The sequence below is a fragment of the Fulmarus glacialis genome, unplaced genomic scaffold (genome assembly GCF_000690835.1).
Source record: "Fulmarus glacialis isolate BGI_N327 unplaced genomic scaffold, ASM69083v1 scaffold10794, whole genome shotgun sequence".
In the NCBI taxonomy this organism is placed as follows: domain Eukaryota; kingdom Metazoa; phylum Chordata; class Aves; order Procellariiformes; family Procellariidae; genus Fulmarus; species Fulmarus glacialis.
In genome coordinates this window covers 85,815-106,486 of record NW_009209932.1, presented here as the reverse complement: position 1 = coordinate 106,486, position 20,672 = coordinate 85,815, and the positions used below count along the sequence as shown (strand labels likewise).

The window sequence follows — 20,672 nt, the reverse complement described above, 5'->3', positions numbered from 1 at the left end:
GGTTATGGGTTTTATTAGTTTTCATTGAACCCAGAAAGAAAAGACACATATCTTCAATTTTCCTGACCTTCCTTGAATATACCCTAGAAAGGAGCTATGCTTCCCCAAGGAAATTGGTGTCCTAGTTAAAAAAAAAAGAAAAAAGGCCTTAAGATGCTTGACTATATTAAAATTGTATAGCCATTATGGCTTTTATCACTTAAGATACATTATGCATGAGTATTCATTTTCAGCCTGACCTTTACATTAAAGTTTGCGGCACCGTATTTCATATTAGCATTTCTAGCTAAGGATACATACTGCTCTTGGTAGTTAAGTGACAGTTAATCAAATACTTGCACACAAGGGCCTTTAAAAGTGATTGATGTGTCAAGATAGGCCAGTGCTGGTGATGACTGAGGCTTAGTTAAATTATATTATCAACAATAACACAATGTTAAGAGTGAGATGTCAGCTGTGTAAAATAAATGAAAAAATTAAGATGCAGCAGTTTTAAATCTATTTGGTTGTATATACCTTTTAACAGACAGGTACTGTCAAAAGAGCAGGAAGTGTATATGCCAGAAACATGCTGCATATATACATGTGACATTCTATAATCCCTTTCTATTATTTTTTTTATAGCAATCTGATAAAGTATACGTGAACATTAGGGGGAAAAAAAAAACCCAAAACCCCAAAACACCAGCAGATGGTAGACCCAAGTCTTTCCCTGGTCTCTCTTACATAGTCCAAAGAGTTGCGTCAAAGATTAATTTGGCAGCAATTGTAATATGGATTGCAAATTAAGACGCCCTGGAATCATCATCTCTACCAAGCAGTTACGGTTTTATTCATCATGACATCCAGTTCCTCTCCTTTGTTCTCTCTCTTAGTGATGTTTAGTTCACCACCTACATAGATTATTACTATATGAAGTTTAAAAGCAAACAAAAGCAGATAATACGTAAATGCATCTGGCACGAATTGAACTGCAAAATCTGTTATTGATAGTGCTTGTTATAGAGAGCCACCCATACAAACATCTTTAATGGTGAGAAAACAACTCCAGGTCAGCATTAGTCTTAAAACTATGTATCCTCAATGCCAGTGCTTGCAGGAACTGGTTGAGACACCTGTAACCCAGGTAGAGACACCTGTAACCCAGGAGGGAGGGAGTTGTTTTCTCTTCCTCATCAGTGATCTTGTCTGACTGGGGACATGAGGGCACAAAACAAAGCACATCTTATATTTCCCTTGGTGTTACCTGTTGCTCCCCACATGAAGATAGTGATTGTACTCACCTGTGGCTACTGGCTGGTTATAATGTTTAGATCTCTGTGTGTCATTACAGTATTTTGGTTATTCTCATTTTAATAATGCTGTGAAAAATACTCCTGTAGTCACATGCCTATTGACATTTTAATGTGTGTTGAATATGTGCAGGATTTGGTTTAGGACTGCACCATCTGGAGGGCCTAGGAGTAAGATGATCTGAATGGGGTGATAATGCCAGAATATCAATATGATGTCCATGCTACACCCTTCCTATGTTTATATAAAAAGATGATTAGTGGTTTATCATCCCATTCCGGTTTGGCAATGACTACCCCCCAACATGACTTCTTGAAATACCAAGCCCAATTTCTGTTATCCTGCACCTTCAACAGTTCAGCTGAAGCAAATTGTAAAGCTCAGCCAGGTCAAGGCTCCTCAGCAACAGAATTTTGTCATCCCAAGTGCAGGAGGCTGCACAACTTGCTGGTCCTGCCACAGGAAGATGACGGGGAGAAGGGGCAGAGCCACACTGTCACCTTGGAAAGCGGTAGGATAGGAATGGGGACTGTTGCTGCTGGAAGCATGCTGCTTTGGTCCCCCATCAACATCACTCCAGGGTCCTTTTCTGCTAATCACCAATTAGTCAGTATTTCCTTTCTCTTTCCTAAACATGGTTTGTATTCTCCCCTGAGCCAAGATCCCCATGGCAATTTTACAATGGCAAGTCATGGCACACAGAACACCCTGCCCAATAAATTTGCAATCTAGCTGAAACAATTTACCATTTAGTATAACTGTTCCTTATTAAGATTTGTGGTACCTTTTATGGATCCGTTGAAGGCTTTGTTAATGGAATACCATTCACCCGGGTGCTCTAGCACATCTGAATGGTTCCTTGGATCACAGTTTTTGCATACATACAGACAATTGGAAATATTATAGTGTTCCATCACATAAAGTGAAAATTTCCAATCCATTTCTGAAGTCTTATTTTCTTTCCTGTTTTAGGGCCAAATGAACTTCATTGCAGTCTGATTATGGATTCTGGAGATACTGTTTATACAGAATTTGACTTTGAAGACCAGGTAATTTTATGTGACCTCTTTCTAGACAGTTTTCTAGTGTATGTACATACTGTGCTGGACAATTTGTCTGAACAAGGTAGTGGAACTTTAAGGGTACCTAAGCCAAAGGGCTTTTAAAGTGCAATATAAGTAAATTTGTGATACACAGAGGTTGCTCTCTGGTTATGAGAAAAGAGTGAATATTATTGTGGTATTAAGAGGCCATATCTTCCATTACTATACATTGCTCAGTTTCCCCCCACAAATTTTAAAAATGTTGGCAAACATGGCAAATAGAATTGTTGGAATGCACTGTAAGTCTACCGTATATTTAAGAGGGAGTAAAACATTTTTCAAAAGAGAGGCATGAAAGTACAGAAGTGTGAAACCAAAAAGTAACTAAAACCAAATCAAACATTCTCCCCTTGAAAAAGAAAAATGTTTTTAAGAATAAAACAACAACAAATGCTTACAGTGTGTTGAAACCAGCCTTTCTAATGATCCCATTCTATCCGTATCTAAAAACTAAATTTTGATAGCGTTTTCCTTGTACATAGGAAGAAAGAAGGCTAGAGAGGGGAAAAAAGATTGTATACATCTTTCCCCTCTAATCTTCACCTTAGCACTGGTAAGGCCACATCTGGAGTCCAGTTCTGGGCTCACCGGTACAACATATGGAGCTCCTTAAGGGCTCCATATGAAGGGCCACTAAGATGATTAAAGGATTGGGCCATCTCTCCTATGAGGAAAGGCTGAGAGAGCTGGAAGTGTTCAGCCTGGAAAAGAGAAGGCTCAGGAGGGATCTCATCAACGCGTACAGAAATCTGAAGGGAGGGTGCAAAAAAGACGGAGCCAGGCTCCTTTCAGTGGTGCCCAGTGACAGGACAAGAGGCAGTGGGCACAAACTGAAACACGGGAGGTTCCTGTGGCTTGGATACTATGCTAAGAATAAGCATTATCATTCTTGTTACTGTGCTGTGGATAAGCATTAAAAGAATGACTTACAGTTTAAAAAAAAATATTTTTAAAGACATCTGCCTATCACACCCAAAACTTAAGGGGTTTTGTATGTTTTGCTTTCTGCCTTTCACTTTTGCATGACTCTTCTTGCATTTTCTTCACAAATACCACAAACACTTCTCTAGGTTCATGAGGAGCTTGGCAAAGAACGTTATTTTGTGTTTCTGTTATCATTCAACTAAATGCAGTTGCAAATGTTCTCATCTCTTTCCTCATTATCACAAAAGATATCTTTTCTTGTGAAATTTTAAAGCTAGTGACAAAATCAGGACAAACAAAACTGAATTTTCATTCAGTATCATCAGTTCATTCATTGGTTTTCTTTCACAGTATTCAATGCAACACTTTATCCTCACCTGCAACATGTTATATGTTCTAGCCCCATTCACTTATGTTAATTTGTGATCCTTTTACTCTTCCTTTTGGCTCAGTTATTTCAGTTTGGCTTTTTTCAAGCAGACAGCTCGCCTTTGTCTTCAAATCCCATTTTAAATCCCATTCTTTCATAAATCCTTCTTAAAACATTCTTTATCCCAGGAAACTCTCTTAAGTTTCTCATCATCTTTGTCTTGACTGTACTACTTCGTTATTGCAGGGTTTAGGCCTTTTTGCCCTATAAAGTAGAATGTATATTTAAATCATATTTGGATTATGTTGATGTTAAATTTTGCATTTTAATGACATTCTAAATACATACTTTTGTATGAGTATGAACACTAAAGAAATTATACTCTTGGTTCATAACGTTTGAAATGCTGTTCAAATAATATGCACAAGTTTTATAGTTACAAAATAAAATTAACAGAAAGAAATATATGAAAATTATACTAATTTATAATTTCAAACTATATGGTTCACTGGTGATACATTGCACAGTCCATAAAAGCACTGACTGTAGTTTTGATCGAAGTTGCATGTCGTTCTTACATGAGACTAAACAAGACGACTATGATGGGACCTTATTTTCTTTGTCAATAGCAAATATTCTTTCTGCCAGATGTGGCCATTAGCTTTTCTCATTATTTTGCCAGACCAACATGTTGCCATTCTGGCAAGAGTGCAATACTGTTATCAAACAAAGGAGAAATGAAGTAAAAACAGTGCTAAAACCCCTTCAGTCAAAGAGAGATATATAAATATGAAGTGGCTGACAATGACTGTCTTCAACTGCAAGTTGATATCTATGATACTTATTAGTGACATTTTAAAAAATACAAATATTTCTATTACTAACAAATATTTTTATACCCAGTACATATGAGATGCCTTGTACAAATATAAAGAAAATACAAAGGAGAAAGCAATTGCAACCAAAAGCCCTTACCATCTAAATTTTGAAATGGTGCAAGCAAGTATTATATAAAGAAGCAAAGAAGGGAGTGGAGATTACCATAAAGTCATAATACCATCTAGCTACCCAGTCTGAAAAACAAAATTAGAAATCACTCTCAGGAAGAAAAGATCAATAACTAAATTCAGGAGTGAGGAACTGCTCGCATTTGAAACTTGAGCTCATGTTGACTGTGGCAGTGATTTAATACTCCAGTGATTTACCACATGCTGTTTACGAATTGCATGAAGCACCAACAACTCAAGAGAATCTCAAGTGGAAAAGGAACGCGTGTCCGGATACAAATGTGTCATGCAGTGATGTTATTGCATAGGAAATCTGTCATGAGAATGTGGGGGATAAGAAGGCTGGTTTCTAAGCAACCTTACACAGCTGAGCTGCTAAAAATGGCTGAATTTTAGCAGAACATCTTGGTAGTCACTGAACAAGAGGAGTTGGGAGTTAGAGCAGTACACAACATGTACTGAAGACAAAGTCACAGCTGGGGATGAGTAGTATCTCTTGGCACAGCTGAAGTGGACATACACAGATACATTTCCATTTTCTCATTCTTGGAATCACCCAGGAAAATTTCCAGTGTAAACTAAGCCAACAAAGAAGTATCCGAGTTCTTCAGATGTACGCTACTTCTTCCAGAATAACCTCTCTTACTGGCAGGCAGGAACAAGGAGAATGAGTGGTGTGGTTCCAACTACCGATGTAGTCATCAGCTCATCTAGGAGTGCTCCAAAACATAGCAAAGTGCTTCGAAAAACACTTGGTACCTGTTGTTGAAACAGTGCAAAGCAACACTAACACAGGCTAAGATCTGGCTTTTCTGGAGGAGTACGCAGGGGAAACTGAATTAAAAATAACTCAGAAAAAGCTTGAGCTTTGTATTTTACGTTTTATAAATGAATATTCAATTAAATTAATTTTACTAAATTAAAAGCAAGCTGATTGTTTTCTACTGGCTATGCATGAATGCTTCAAAAACTAGAACACTTGTAATCACTAAGTCCCTACTGAAAGGCAGGAGGGAAATACCCACTTTTTTTTAAAAAAAAAAAACAAAAACAAAAAACAATTTTTTCCTCCAAATCACTAATAACTATTTTTCTGTTTCTCAGATCTGTAGCTGTCAGATTCTGTATTACAGAAGGAATAATCTAGGTTTTTAGAATGACTGCCCAAAATATATTCTTCAAAAAAAGAAAAATAAAAGCAGAACAGTACCTTTCATTGAGAATGCCTTGTGGAAGAACCAGCCAAAGTTTCACATGGTAGCAGTCTCTACAGCCTTTTCTGGAGTAATGATTATACTACTCATGACTTGATTGAAAAACATAAAAGCACAGTAAACTGATAAGTTTCAGATATTTTCACCCATATTAAGACATCAGGAATATGTTTTGGGCCACTCTGTTTGGGTGCAACAGCATAGCTTCTAATGAGGGAAGACCTGCCCTTTATAGAATATTCTCATTTTGCAGAACTTGCTGTCGTGACTAGCGTCTGATTTAATAAGGATTGCCTTTTGCTGCTGGAATGCTCTCAAGTGTGATACAGGTTTTCACTGCTCACTGTGTTCATTTATACTTGCCATTCAATTTCTCAACTTTGCCAGAGAGGCTGTCAATATAAAGCCACTTGTTTCCAGAGATCAGACAAGTTTTATCTTTAAGAATTGGATTTTTAATTAGAAACCTACCATTTGGCTTATTTCAAGTGCATTCAGGCCAAAAGGGAGTATTGAAAAATTGGCAGCAGTGAATCCTATCAAAGAGTTCCAGAAGAAAAGAGCATCCAATTATTTTCTTGTGAAAACAAGGCTTTCAAGACAACCTTAGCTAGTCTGAGGAATATTTAGACTAATTAGAGAAAAAGTTAAAACATACAGTCAGACGACTGTAGAGTGAATACACTCCTGAACAAGTGCTTGTAGAATTGATAACTTTAAAATTTGGGAAACATGAAAATCAGGTACACTTCAAGTAAAAACCTTAAAAATATACTCAGCCTCTTCTAATATTGGGGGGGGGGGGGGGAAGGAGGGGATATATTTCACATCTACAAAACATGGAAACGCATTTTTGTTCCTCAAAGGAAGTTACCAGTTCATAACTGAGACATTTCCATGTTCTTCCAGTGTCAGACTGCATTTACTTATGCAGTTAGGTAAATGCAATGGCACATGCAAAGGAAAGATTACCTTTTTTTTTTTCCCCAAGTGTGTCAAAGACCTAGGAAAAGTAGATGTAAAAAAGACTGAAAGATAATAAAAGGTTTTCTGTTCAGCAGTGACAAGCAATCTATTGAATTAAGAAAATTGCATAACCCAATCTTTGCTGCAAGTGCAGAATGTTTTATAATTAGGAAATGTGACAGCTCACTTGAAAAGCAAGAAGCAAAAGCAAAATGAAGTGGAGCAAAAAAGCCCTCAAAGAGACTTACTCTCATTCTAACGAGAGGAAACAAGCTCTTGATTAAAAGTTGTTGCCATGTAGTGACAATTCTTCTTACAGCTCGCTGTCATTTCCCACCCAGAGCACATACAAATCTAGGCTTTAGGGGAGCAGGAGGAAAGCTTTAAGTGAACTGATGAAAAACAGACTCCATTGCTACCAAGACTATAACAACATTTCCAGCCTGACTGATTATCATAGTGTGAAACTTAAATATTCAAGAGTGATAATGAAAAGGCCCTGAAAGTTTTTTCAACGCAGAAGCAGAACACAAATATTCCTAAAATTGATGGGCAACGGCAAATTGAAAGCCTCATTTAACTAAAGCTCTGTGGATTAAACCAAAGACCATTTTCCTCCATTTACTGTGTTTCGGATCAGTTGTCACTGTGTTTTGACTCCATTTTCTCTACATCGAAGATTCAATCCAAGTCATTTATTTAACCCTCCAGACACAGTGCTCCAGGGGTTGACGTTACAATACGACAAAGAACAAGCTGCACATCTCCATTAGCAGGAGAAATTTTCATTGGGACTTCCAAGGCTACCTTTCAAAATTAGATAAACATTGATTAAATTACTTAAGGGGCCAGATCTAGAATGCACTATATTAATCATGTGCTTTCTCTTTACTGGAGAACATAAGGAACTTCTGGTATAACAGCAGTTTTATTCGTATATGCTGTGCAGCGTTAATCATTACAGGTCTTAGTGAAATGAGCAAGAGTATCCAGAAGCTATTTGGGCTTTTAATGCTGCACATTTCTGTGGTGTCCATTTCTCTTTCACCGATAGGCAACAGTATCAATTTGAATTACAGATTCTGGTTCTACAGGGAAGCCTATTAAAACAGGAGTACGCAATAGAAAAGAAAATGGACTCTAGGAAACTCAGAGAATGATTGTGAAACTCTTCCGTCAACATTTGTTTTTGTTAAAGAGCACAGAAAGGTGGAGTCCAATCTAGTTTAAGGATATCTGCAAAAAGGGATAATGCATAAGCATCCAAAGAGATGAAAAAGCTGGAGAGGCAGGCCTAACTACAGAGAAAAGATGTTTAATAGCAATGTACTGAAGTCAATGAACAATCTGTTCGGTTCAAGTTGCCATGGAAACTGTCCTATTAAATGCTTAAAAAAAAAAATCAGTTCTAGAAACAAAGTACTACAGTTTGCCTGTTACAAAGTGCTCCCTTAATAAGCTCAAACCAAGTGTATTTTGGTACTTCTATATCATTTTGTAAGCTTGAAGAATTATTTTTCTCTTCCAAAATCACCATTGTACACTGTAGTAAAGGCATGTGAAAGAAAGCCTACTGCTCTATTTCTCCCCATGCAAACCACAGCGAAATGGGCAAAAAAAATTGCTGTAGACTCAATCTACATTTTTTCTTTGGAATGCCAGAAACAGTTGTTTGCTCCTCCTTTCACAGTCGTTATTTGTATTTACTTTCTGAAGATATGTATATTAGGGCGGTAGTGAACTGCCAAGGTTAGCTGAAGTCTTTGCATCCCCATTTCTTTTCTGATTTTTGAACCAAAAGTTGCTGCCTGCAGCTCTGGTGGGCAGTACAGGGCACGAGGACTCGGTTACAAGGATCATGAACTCATGTGAGTTACTGGAGATTTAAACAACAGTGACAGCATCATTCTTCAAGATGTGCTGCATTTATGCTCCACTGAATACTTTTGCAGTAACTGAGGAAGCTCTTCTCTGTGGCTTGTGAAAGGTGTCTGTAGGAAAAAGCATTACAATTTACAGTATCTAACCCTCATTTTTCTGGCAATAGCACTAGGATAGTGTACCTCCTTTCCTCACACCAGCTTGCCCCTCCACTGGTAAACTGAGGCCTTATCCTTTCATGCACAAAATATAACTTTACAGCTAAATTTACAAGTTCTGCATTTTACATGGCTACCATTACAGCCCACAGAACGTGCATAATTCTTGGGGAATATCAGGCATCACACACAGTTGATGCAAATAGGATCCACATCAGAACATTTCATATTGCACCTAAAGCTGATAATGAAATGCAAAAGTATATTTTAAATGCCCTCCTCCTAGATTTAGACACCTTACTCAGGGCTGTGGACAGGTTCTGCTCACGTAACCCAGCATCCCTAAAGACAGCTACCAAAGCCCACCCTTAAAAATATTTGTAGCAACAATTGCTATATTTTAACGCATTGAAGAAGAAACAGCTTTTTATAAAACATAGTAATATTTCTTAATCACTGTCAAAGTACTTAGATTTTTACATTTACATATTAAACTGCAGTGATTGCAAAGATGCTGTTTTACTATATGGGATACAAAACTGCTCTTTAAATAACTTATTTGTGTTGTATTGAAGCAGAAGAGTGGCTTCTCTGGATACATTGGAAACACTTTAAAAAAAAAATCCTCTATGTATTTTCAGGAAGCCATATGTTTCCTATTTGGTGTATTTTTACTCCTTATGTATCCCGTGATTGTGCAGTCAACTTTAGTCAATTTGGGCTTGTTAACAGTCATAAGGAGGAGTGAAAAGTGGCCTAGTTTTAGAATTCCTTCACAGTAGTGCATCAGTGGACTGTTTCTTTCCATCATTAAATTCCTTCTTAACAGAGAAGTTCTTTATAAATACTGTAAAAGTTCCTTATTGAAAGTTATAAAACTACCTAATAAAACATAAATAGGTGTTTTAGTAAACCTAGCATATGCTTGGTCAAACATTAAGCAGAGAGAGTTTTTGAGAGGTAAAATTTGAGCACAGCTGTCAACTTTTATCTTAATAGCCACAAATCATAGGATCTGAGGCCACACGCTGGTCTTATTTTTACAACACCCTGTTCTTGTCCTTCTCTGTGCCAAGATCTTTCAGATGATGCTCTACTTCCATATTTTAAAAGGTCTGTTCTCATTAGCTACATTTCCTGGGTCTACATTTCGTCTCTCTTTCTCTCTGCTGCAATTCTGTGTGTTATGTGTCTGTGCATTATGTATCTGTACATGTGTCTTTTTTGTAAATGGCTGATGTGGTCAGGGCATAGCAATGCCAGCAGCCCTTACTCACTGTCTTGAGACCTGATCATCTGCCACACAAGGGAAAGGCATCTACCCATTTTTGTGGTACCGTCCTGAAACTAAACAACCTCTTTCTCTTTTTTCACTGGCAGTGTTAAATTATGACTGGTAAGGTAAAAAACAGAGCTTTATATCAAACATGTTACTATAGAAAATTTTGGGTGAGTGCTGCAATGTATGACACTGGGTTTGGGCTAGAAAGAGCTTGGAAGGCGAGCAAGCAATAGAAAAGACATTTTTGAGCATGCTGCCCATTGTAGACATATATAATAGAGGACAAATACTTTCCTCTTAAAGAATGAAATAAAAGAATACGTATATCTTAAAGAAAATTAAATGTCCTTAGAAAATTCAGATTACAAATGAAAGTTACATTCTGCCCTTGACTCCTTTGCTGTTTATATTCCTAAAGACAGTTTGAATTCCTGTAACAAATCTTTAAAATTAATGACAAGTTACTACTTACAGGTTACTGCACCTGTCATTGAGTTTGATTTTCAAAAAATAATGGAGCTCATGTTAACAAAATAAATGGGTGGTGCCATGGTGATGCATGGAAGCAGAAACATAACATTTTGTAGGTTATCTGTGGAAAGTAACACCTTGAACTTTCAGTTCTACCAAGAGAAGTAATTGCTGAGTTCCACCACAACTGAATCTTATCAAAGCATTTGTATCTTTTTCTTTTTTCTTTTTGGAAATTTAATTGAGACTTGCCTGCAGAAAAGCCTTATTTCATCAAAAAAAAAAAAAAACCCCAAAAAACCAACAAAACAAAACAAAAACAAAAAACCCCAAACCACTGAATTCCAGCCCTCAGAAGACAATGTAACAGTTCAGAGCTGAGAGACTCTGCACATAGTGCCAATGGTATATGATTTGAGGGATTCATTCATTAGCATTGTTGTTAGCAGTCTAAGAAAAGGAGCTAAGCAGCGCTGAGTTTGCAGTTCAAATGCACTGGAAGGTCCCCCACTTCTCTATTGCAGCAGCTTGATAGAACAAAAAGCCCCTGGGAGAATTTATACCAAGCAGCATAAATATTCCACGTAGAGAAGAATCATTTAAGGAGTGAGGGCTATTTACAGAAAAGAAGAATGCTAAAGGAAAAATAGTGATAACTTCCAGGAAGAATTTTGTAGGCACTGGGAACTTTCTATAAATACAGATCTACTCAAAAGTAACTGAATACCATATGTGACAAAAGTACTTTAAAACGAGCAATAGATAATAATAACTATGCACAGAGAATATGGGTGTCGAGTGTCTCAAGAGTCTTCAAAACACAAAGATATTTAAAAATCAAGCCCCAGTTCTTCTTCAAGTTAGATATAATGCTGTCCCCTCTAGTTCAGCCTTTTAAACAAAAAAATTGCAAATGAAGTGTTTGGTTTATCAGAACACTCTTACGCTGCTCTGATCATCCAAAATGCTGCTACCGTGCTGGGAGGGGTGTTCTTATTGCATACCTTGGTTGGTAAGTTTGCCCTTGAAAGTTTATTTCTTTGAAATTTTTTCCAGTTTTCTAGTGTCTGGAAATCAATATGAAACTAAATAAAATTTTGCTTTCATTTTCATGCTTAATAATCACATGTATTTTTTGTCATTAAAAAAAAACCTACAGAAGTTAACAAAAACCCAACCCCCCCAATAGTAAACAGATTTTTATTTTTCCCCTCAAAACTGATAGCTACTCTTCTTTATGCTATCGAAGAACAAGAATGAAAAATCTGAAAAAATCTTGCATATCTTTAAAAGCCAGATAACTCAATCTTGGTTTACAAGTATTAAACATGAGTTAATCTCTGCTTCTGTATAGGTATGAATTTGTTTCATTTTCAGAACTGGTAGTAACATTTATTTTAAAGGAATAGTGGCATAGAAATTCTTGTCTTTGCTAGAAACCCAAAAGTAAAAGGGAATCATAGCGATCTAATAATCTGTCAGCATTTTGTAGATGCTATTACAGACACTGATTTTTTTGCACTTTCTTGTTGTATGCACTCCAAACAAACAAAAATCACCTCAAATAACATTAGCACTGTTCTCTCATCTTAATTACTATTAGTCCCTTTTGACACAAATAACTCCACTCTGCTGAGCAGTATGAACTATGTAAGAAGATATGCCTTTCGGGGAAAGAAAAATCTGAATGTATTCATACTGTTTCTTATCTTATTTACACATACTCATTAGTTCTGGACCAGAGGAGGTCAGAGCACAGCCACCCCTGCTTTCCAGAGGCATACTTTAACACTCAGCTTGCAGAAAGCAACTCAGCCTCAAAAAGTGATTTGAATTGTAAATCAAATTTAATGGCAAGCAACTGTATGGCTTATAAAATCTGTTCCCAGGGACCATTGCCCATACATAAAACCTGCAGCTAACCCAGCATATCTCATAAAACCCAAACATTTGCTTTTACAGGAAGAAAACAGGAATTTAAAAGACAAATTCCACAGCTGAGCTCTGACTAGCCCCGATTTGTTCTGATGTTTAACTTTGCCTAGCTAAAGCTTGCTCAGGGTCTTTATGTTTTGCAATATATGTAAGGACACCACTCAGTGATAACTACATTTTTATAAATAGAGGCTGCATACATCCAATCTGAAAGACCATCATCTCTGATTAGGTATATGCCTATTAAATCCAGTTGCAAACACATGTCAAACTCTAAACCCACACAGATTGTGACAGACTGGACTGTGCTGAAGCAGACAAATTGTATATGCAGACGGTGCTCAACAGACATCTCATACAGCTTTCTGACTCCCTAAACTATTCTTAATCAGTGAGAGAGTTTATTTAACTGAGAGCTAAAGTTGATTTTAAGGGTACTAGATGTAGAAGCATCATCTGCAAGCATTTGAGATTTCATTTAATATTACTTTATTAAGGACTAAGAATTCAAAGTAAATATACTACAGGTTAAAGAGGTGAAAGTGGAAATTTAAGTCCTAAACCTAGTTCTGCTTCCATATATAACTGTGTTTACATCGACAAGTCACCTAATATCTCTGCTAAACTGGAAATAATGCCCTTGCCACTATGCCCAAAGGAAGTACAAGGAAGATTTATGTGGAACTGTAGTGTTCTTTGAAGAAATAAAATGCTACAGGAATACAAGTGTTTTGCATACCTAACAACAGCAAAGGGAGAAATGTACAACTACCGCGTGCTGAGAAATTGATGGTTATATACCTATATTCCCATCAAAGGGATGCTGATGAGATCGCCATGGTAAATCTACATAGTCAGTTCTTGCCTGTACTTTCTACTGTATATATTATGTTGTTCTGTATTAAAGTTATGTTTGTCTTTGCTGCCATTTTTTTTTTTTTTTTAAGCTTACACATTAAGTTCAATTCTCAGCAAATACTTTTAGGCAGAGAAACATGTAGTTTTTACTTGTTTAAATAATTTGTGCCTGACATGTTCCTTTGAGTATTTACATTCTCAAATTCAATCTTGAAAATTGAGCATAATTTTAGGCAACGATCATGCTGTATTTTAAATTCAGTCTCATTCTACTGCCTTTTTTCATCTTAATCCGTGATTATTTATCCTCTTCAGTAAATTTCTAGGAGGAACCCTTGTTATATCTGTTAGAAGTCTGAATAAAAACGTATCAGGCACTTTTCACCACTATTTTCATGAAGCATTCAAGCAACAACAAGGTGATAAGGGAGAATTTTTTTTTCTATGTTACCAAAAAAAAACCACCACCCCAACAACAAAAAGAAAACCCAATATTGCTTTCTTTAAAGTTATATGACTTAAGAGTCCTAATTCATTAGTAGCAAAACTCAAAGATCTGGAGAATTCTGTATCATATCCTTATTATATGCTGTGACTGTGACTTACTGTTAGTTTGTTTTATTATGGAAATTACTTCACAACCTAGCAATGAGAGGGAGTAACTTAAACTCATTAACCTATGAAGTACCTACTACTAGTCAGATACTTACTAATAATGAGCTAAATGACAAGAAGTAAGAATACAGTCAGAAGCCTGCATTTTCCAACTCTAAAGGCAAATGTCAGGTAAGAGATTCTTTACAGGTAGCAAACTTCTCTATTTAGCAATAATTTTAGTGTACTGTTGATATCGTTTAAGCGGTTACACGGTCAGCTATGCCCCACTAATCAATATGTTTCCACATACAAATGTAGATATAACCTGGCTCTAAAGGCATCTGAAATTACAGACTACCCACCTTTCTTCAGAGCTCATTCGTATAAGATTGTAATCTTCCTCACCTTGCTTTCAACTAAATGGAAACAGACTGTTCTGCTGCTAAATTACTGTATTCCTGATGGCAATGTGGTGTAAAATACTATTAGCGATCTAGTAATTGGTGGGACTTTTCGTTATGGGATCACTTGCTAAATCCAACAGTTATTTTCCAAAGCACTTGGTAACCAGGCAGAACAATGCTTTCAGGCCAATATGGGGTAAGCCATTCACAGTTTAGAGACCTACTTGCTAGAAAGACACAATTAGAAATAGGTATTGTCAAATGTAAATGAGTGGCAGGATGCCAGTCTCGGTCACTCTCTACAAGGGACTGCAATCCAAACAGCAAATCTAGCTCCTCACCCAGATCAGCAGAAAAAATTGTTGTACTTTTGAGGAGATTGGGAGGAAATGGGTGAAGGGAAGTGGTGCTAAGTCAAGTTTAAGTATAGAATAGTGAAAACTGCGTAGGAATACCTTGTCATCAGAACCAAATTAACTGTAGCCCAACTGTTCCAATTTGTTCCTCCTGACTCTTCTTGCAGCTCCCCTACAGACTCCTGCAGGTCCCCTTTCAGGACCTCTTTCCACTCCAGCTGGGTGCTGTTCAATTCTGTCTGAAAAAAATGTTTTTGTGGAGTAACTTTTTCTCTGAAATGTGGGGAAACTTATTTTGTCATGGAAGTTCAGCTTTTTTTTTCAGCAGGGCTGGTGGTCCCACTCACATCAAGCTGTGTGCTGAGTTGTCTTATAGAATTATGAAACAGATGCCCTTTGAAAAAAAAACGTGGAGAAAAAAAGCAATTCTTTTGAAAACAATGTTTCTGCACCTGAAAAGTGAGCAGTTACAGATATAAACAGAATTCATTATTTTGATGTTCTGGGTTCTGATCAATGTCACACTTCCTGTTTACCTGCATTTGAGTTGTAATTAGAATTCACTTTAATGGCTTTTCATAGCACTTGTTCCTTATGTGAACATGGCTTGTTTGTTAGTTAACCTGTTGTTCTATTAAAGCAGATACGGTTGGTCAAATAAAAGCAGCTGATAGCTTATTTAGCTTCAGTTCTGTCTCTAGCTTTTACATATTTCAGCTCTAAAAAATTAGAGCTGTTCCTGACTTAAACTGACCTTAAACATCACCTGCTGCTCTGAGCAGCCAGCCCACCAGCGTTACAGAGGCAGTTTCATTCTGCAGTTGTAGGGGAGAACAAAGCAGTACTTGAAAGAAGTAATGCCTCTTTCATTTGATTGTAAACTTGTGACTGTGATTTTGATTTTAAAGAAACTTTACTCTAAACTTTGTGACTAAAATGATTTTGATCCATAAACCTTCAAAGGCGTGATAAGAAGCTGAATCTAAAACCAGGCCTTTTATATGTAATAGACCCTTCGCAGGGTCAAATATTTTCTTGTATTAGTACACCAAAGAAAAAGCATGTAAGGTTAATAGTGTCACTTAAATTGTAGGAAAGAGATTAATCTCTTACTTGAAAATGTTTGGGTTTTTTTTTCCTGAAATACTTTCCTGCAAACTTAGTGGATCCAGTTGCTTTTTTAAATTTGCGCTCCCCACAGCTTTTTGTTTTTTTTTTTAAAGACGGCAGTTCTCCTGCTGCAGTTGTAATAGATTGAGAATTACTGTGAATCAAAAAAATGAAAATGTTCTATGTAGCCAATATAATGGTACTTCAGCCTAATGAAGAGTACTTCTGTTTCAGTGATAATGGGAACACAAGGAGAAACCTGCAAGGGTAGTGCAAGAGCCTTGCAAATTACAGTGGCCAGTAGTTTACCCATTCTATTCACCATGCTGTTTGTTTCACTTCATCTATTCACGCAGCTATACAAATTTCTAACAGTGGCTATTTCTGACAACATACTGAAGCAGAACTGTAAGAAACTACAGCTTGATAACCCTATGGTATTTTGAGAGGACTAGCATAATGTATTACATGCTGATATTACGCACTGATGATGTAATGCAAGCATGTTACTGTCAATGCTATTATTGATATTTTGAAGTGAGATTAAAGCACTGATGGTGTGAGTAGATTGACACTACATAAGCTAGACTATGTCCAGCCCATATATCATTCTGATTTATAGGAACAGCAAAGGATTCCCACTCTGACACTCTTGGTAGCCAGTATTTGTAATTCCTCATTGGTTGTACTATACAGTATGTGACAAAATAATTCTAAGTGGCCATGTATCAGGAAAAAAAACACGCCAAGTTCCACATTTCCCTGGTGTAATCCCTCTTTGTTGTTCAGCAGCCTCTATACCAACCTGTAGCTTGTGTTGCATTCTGAAGGTAAACACATTGAAGTTGGTTTAGACCAAAGATTAATTTCATCTTTATATTGTAGCTCACTTCTAGAACTTACTCAATATTGCCTTTCCACTACTAATATAGCTTATCATACCATATTTACTTCAGAAGCAATTCAGCACGCACACTGCTTGCTTATATATCATGCTGGAACTGTGCAGTTGGACACTGAAAAAGCTGTTCCTCACAAAAACAATATGGGCCAGTTAATCATCTCAAGTTGTCTTGGGTTCTCCATGCTCATGTTCTACCAACTGAAACAGTACTAACAGCATTTCTGTGACATTGTTAACCATATCTCAACACAGATTAAAACTGAGAGGTTAGAATATGGAGAAGATATTAAGATATACATATAAGCAGATATAAGAAGAAATGCAAACTACGCAGAATACCCATTTCAATTTGTTAATTGCTCAATTAACAGGAGGAGGATCAGTCAAGTTTTTCTGGTTATGAGAGCACAGGAGGTAAGTTTCTTTTTCAGCATCATTTGCCATTTAATTTTGAAACCTTTGATTTCCCCTTGTATTTAAATAGTTACTTAGAAGGTAAAGTGAATTCAAGTTATTAATATTGTGAAACTTGGGTCTCAAAGGATTTTATCATGTGAATTCTCTTTGAATGCAAATTAAAGCTTGTAAAAGACATTTCTACACTCTTTAGGCCAATGGATCCAAAATTATTAGAAAATATTACTGTTAATCAGCATCAGATCTCATAGGTGTTTTCAGAAATTGGCAGTTACAAAAAGCTTGTTGGAAAGTATGAGCTGCTAAGAGTCTAAGCGGAATGAAAGGATTAATCAAAACCTTTTACGGCTAATGATACTATGTAATAAGAGATACATAATAAATCACAAAATTGTATGTGATAAATAAATGTGTCTTGTAAGTGATTAAGTCAAGATACAATACAATTCCAGCAGGCTCAGATGGTGCAAGATCGCCTTCTGTACTGGTACCATCAGGCCAATGACTGGGACTCAGACTAGAAGGAACTGCTTTTTTAAAAAATACAGTCTCAGTAAAAGGCAAAGCTGTAGTATATACAGTAGTTTTGTGCTAAAATGAGAGTAATACCTGGATTTCATTTAAGATTGTTATTTGGCTGAATTTGAGGCTCAGGGGAATTTAAGACTACATCTCAGATGTAGGGCACCGAATATAAAATCTGAATGGGATGTGGACAAACTTCTATAGCAATTATAATGTAATTACATATTCAGAGAAAAATGCAGTGGCTCAGGAGGCATGTTATTACATCAAGATGTATCTGCTTCTCTTTTTTTTCTTTTTATCTTTTCTTTCTCTTTTTAAAAAAAGTGATGGGTATGTGCAAGGTCTAATTTTCAGGTAAAATATTTTTATCATATCTGCAGTGAGAATTACAAAACTGGGAGATAAATAGACTTGTGGATAACAGCTCCTTTTGGAATGCAGAGCATTACAGCAGAAAGTAAATCTAGTAAAATCAGATGACCTTGCATGAGTGTTACACAATTCAGCGTGGAAAGCAGCTAAGATTAAAATTAGTAGCTCTTGCCAACTAAAGAATTTTTATTTTCATTTTAGACTTTTCAGAAGATCTGAGGAAATCAAACATAATTTTTGTAGTCGGTAAGTAGGATTCCTAATTTAACTGCTACATTTGAAAATCCCCATGTTATTTAGTTTTGATTATAAGTATATGATTTCTTTTGAAGTTTATCAGAACAGTTTGATTAAGAGTATTTACACTACAGTGGTGGTTTAGTCTTTTGAAGGGGAGTTAGGATTTAATATCATGTTATTAACCTGGGTCTGACCATGCTAACAACAGTTGTGTAAAGCTCAGAGCAGGAGGTATGTTAAGTGAACATACTCAAAATGACCTTAGTTCTCGTGCAGTTACAGTGGTGCTCTGTGATCTCCCACAATAAAGCTGCCTCAACAGCATTAGTTAAAATGTTACTAGATTGGATTTATAACTCAGAATTTTAACGTTTAGGTAAAAAAAAAAAAAAATCAGGTGTCTTCACCTCTTAATTTGTGAAGCAACTTTTGTAAATACAGGTTTCAATTCTGCATGTGCTCAACATGCTGTTAAAAAGTTAGTGGGATAGTCACCATGCATGATGCTAAGCACGCACTGAGGCTTTGCAGGTTCAAGGTTTACTTTATATTTGCTTTCTGGAAGTCCACATAGGAAAAGCACCATGTTAATGCTCATTATTATATAAATGTGACTAATGTAATTAGCATAAACTTTGAACAGCCTTTTAAAACAAATTATAACTAGAAGATTTACAAGTTTCAGCTTAAAGCTTGTTATGAGTTACTGTGGAAAGAATAATTGCTTTTGTATCAAGCAGAATTTTTTAGAACTGCTTTACAATACAGAGCAGGAATAACACATATCCAAGGACCTAAGGATAGATACCCAAACACGGGTAATTTTACGTAAAAGCAAGTCACTTTATGCATTCTTTTTCCTAAGGGAAAAAAAAAAAGTGACTTCTGAAATTAGCCATAAATGAATGGAAGTTTCATTCAGAATTCAGGAGGCATCAAAAACCATTCCAATACCAGCAGGTTGAAGGAGGTTATCCTTCCTCCCTATTCAGCACTGGCAAGGCTGCATTTGGAGTACTATGTCCAGTTCTGGGCTCTCCAGTACAAGAAAGATAATGACGTACTGGAGTGAGTCTGGCGCAGAACCACAAAGATGTTTGAGGGAAAGGAGCATCTTTCATATGAGGAGAGGCTGAGAGAGCTGGGGCTCTTCAGCGTGAAGAAAAGGCTCTAGGGGATCTCACCAATATGTATAAATACCTGATGGGAAGGAACGAAGATGAGGGAGCTAGAATCTTCTCAGTATTGGCCAGTGACAGGAGAAGAGAAAATGGGCACAACTTAAAATACATGAATTTCCATCTGAACACAAGAAAACACTTTTTTTACTGTGAGGGTGGTCAAACACTGGAACAGGTTGCCCAGAGAGACTGTAGAGTCCTGAACAACCTGCTCTAGCTGACCCTGCTGTAACAGAGGTAGGCATCAAAAACCATTCCAATACCAGCAGGTTGAAGGAGGTTATCCTTCCTCCCTATTCAGCACTGGCAAGGCTGCATTTGGAGTACTATGTCCAGTTCTGGGCTCTCCAGTACAAGAAAGATAATGACGTACTGGAGTGAGTCTGGCGCAGAACCACAAAGATGTTTGAGGGAAAGGAGCATCTTTCATATGAGGAGAGGCTGAGAGAGCTGGGGCTCTTCAGCGTGAAGAAAAGGCTCTAGGGGATCTCACCAATATGTATAAATACCTGATGGGAAGGAACGAAGATGAGGGAGCTAGAATCTTCTCAGTATTGGCCAGTGACAGGAGAAGAGAAAATGGGCACAACTTAAAATACATGAATTTCCATCTGAACACAAGAAAACACTTTTTTTACTGTGAGGGTGGTCAAACACTGGAACAGGTTGCCCAGAGAGACTGTAGAGTCCTGAACAACCTGCTCTAGCTGACCCTGCTGTAACAGAGGTGTTGGACTAGATGATCCCAAAAGGTTCCTTCCAACCTAAAGGATTTTGTGAAAAGATGGCATGTTTATGTGTTGTACTTTAATCTCACCCTATCTTATACCAAATACAAGTTGACTCAATTTATTGCAAACCTATGGTGGATATTATGTGTTTGAAAAAGTAAAATAAATTACTGAAGAGCTCATTGGAGACTTTTCTTAAGGGAAAGATGCATAACACTTATTTTCAGTCTTTAAGCAAACTGTAATTCCATGCTTACTGAAGTACATCTTCCTGCTGTTCGCTGCAATGACAAATTTTCATTCTCTCTGCCTTACATATCTTATTGGAAAATTATGTTTGGGTTTGTACAAGCACAGATTTTTTTTTTTT

The 20,672-nt window shown here is 36.8% G+C and overlaps 1 protein-coding gene across 1 annotated transcript in view; it reads left to right on the top strand.

Annotated features, from left to right (window-relative positions):
• The window catches only part of AK5 (adenylate kinase 5), a 94,314-nt gene that overhangs the window by 51,718 nt on the left and 21,924 nt on the right, over positions 1-20,672 (top strand). The window contains exons 7-9 of the mRNA XM_009577000.1: positions 2,266-2,342; positions 17,205-17,247; positions 18,352-18,396. Of these exons, the coding sequence (XP_009575295.1) occupies positions 2,266-2,342; positions 17,205-17,247; positions 18,352-18,396 (165 nt within the window). The remainder of the gene's footprint in view (positions 1-2,265; positions 2,343-17,204; positions 17,248-18,351; positions 18,397-20,672) is intronic.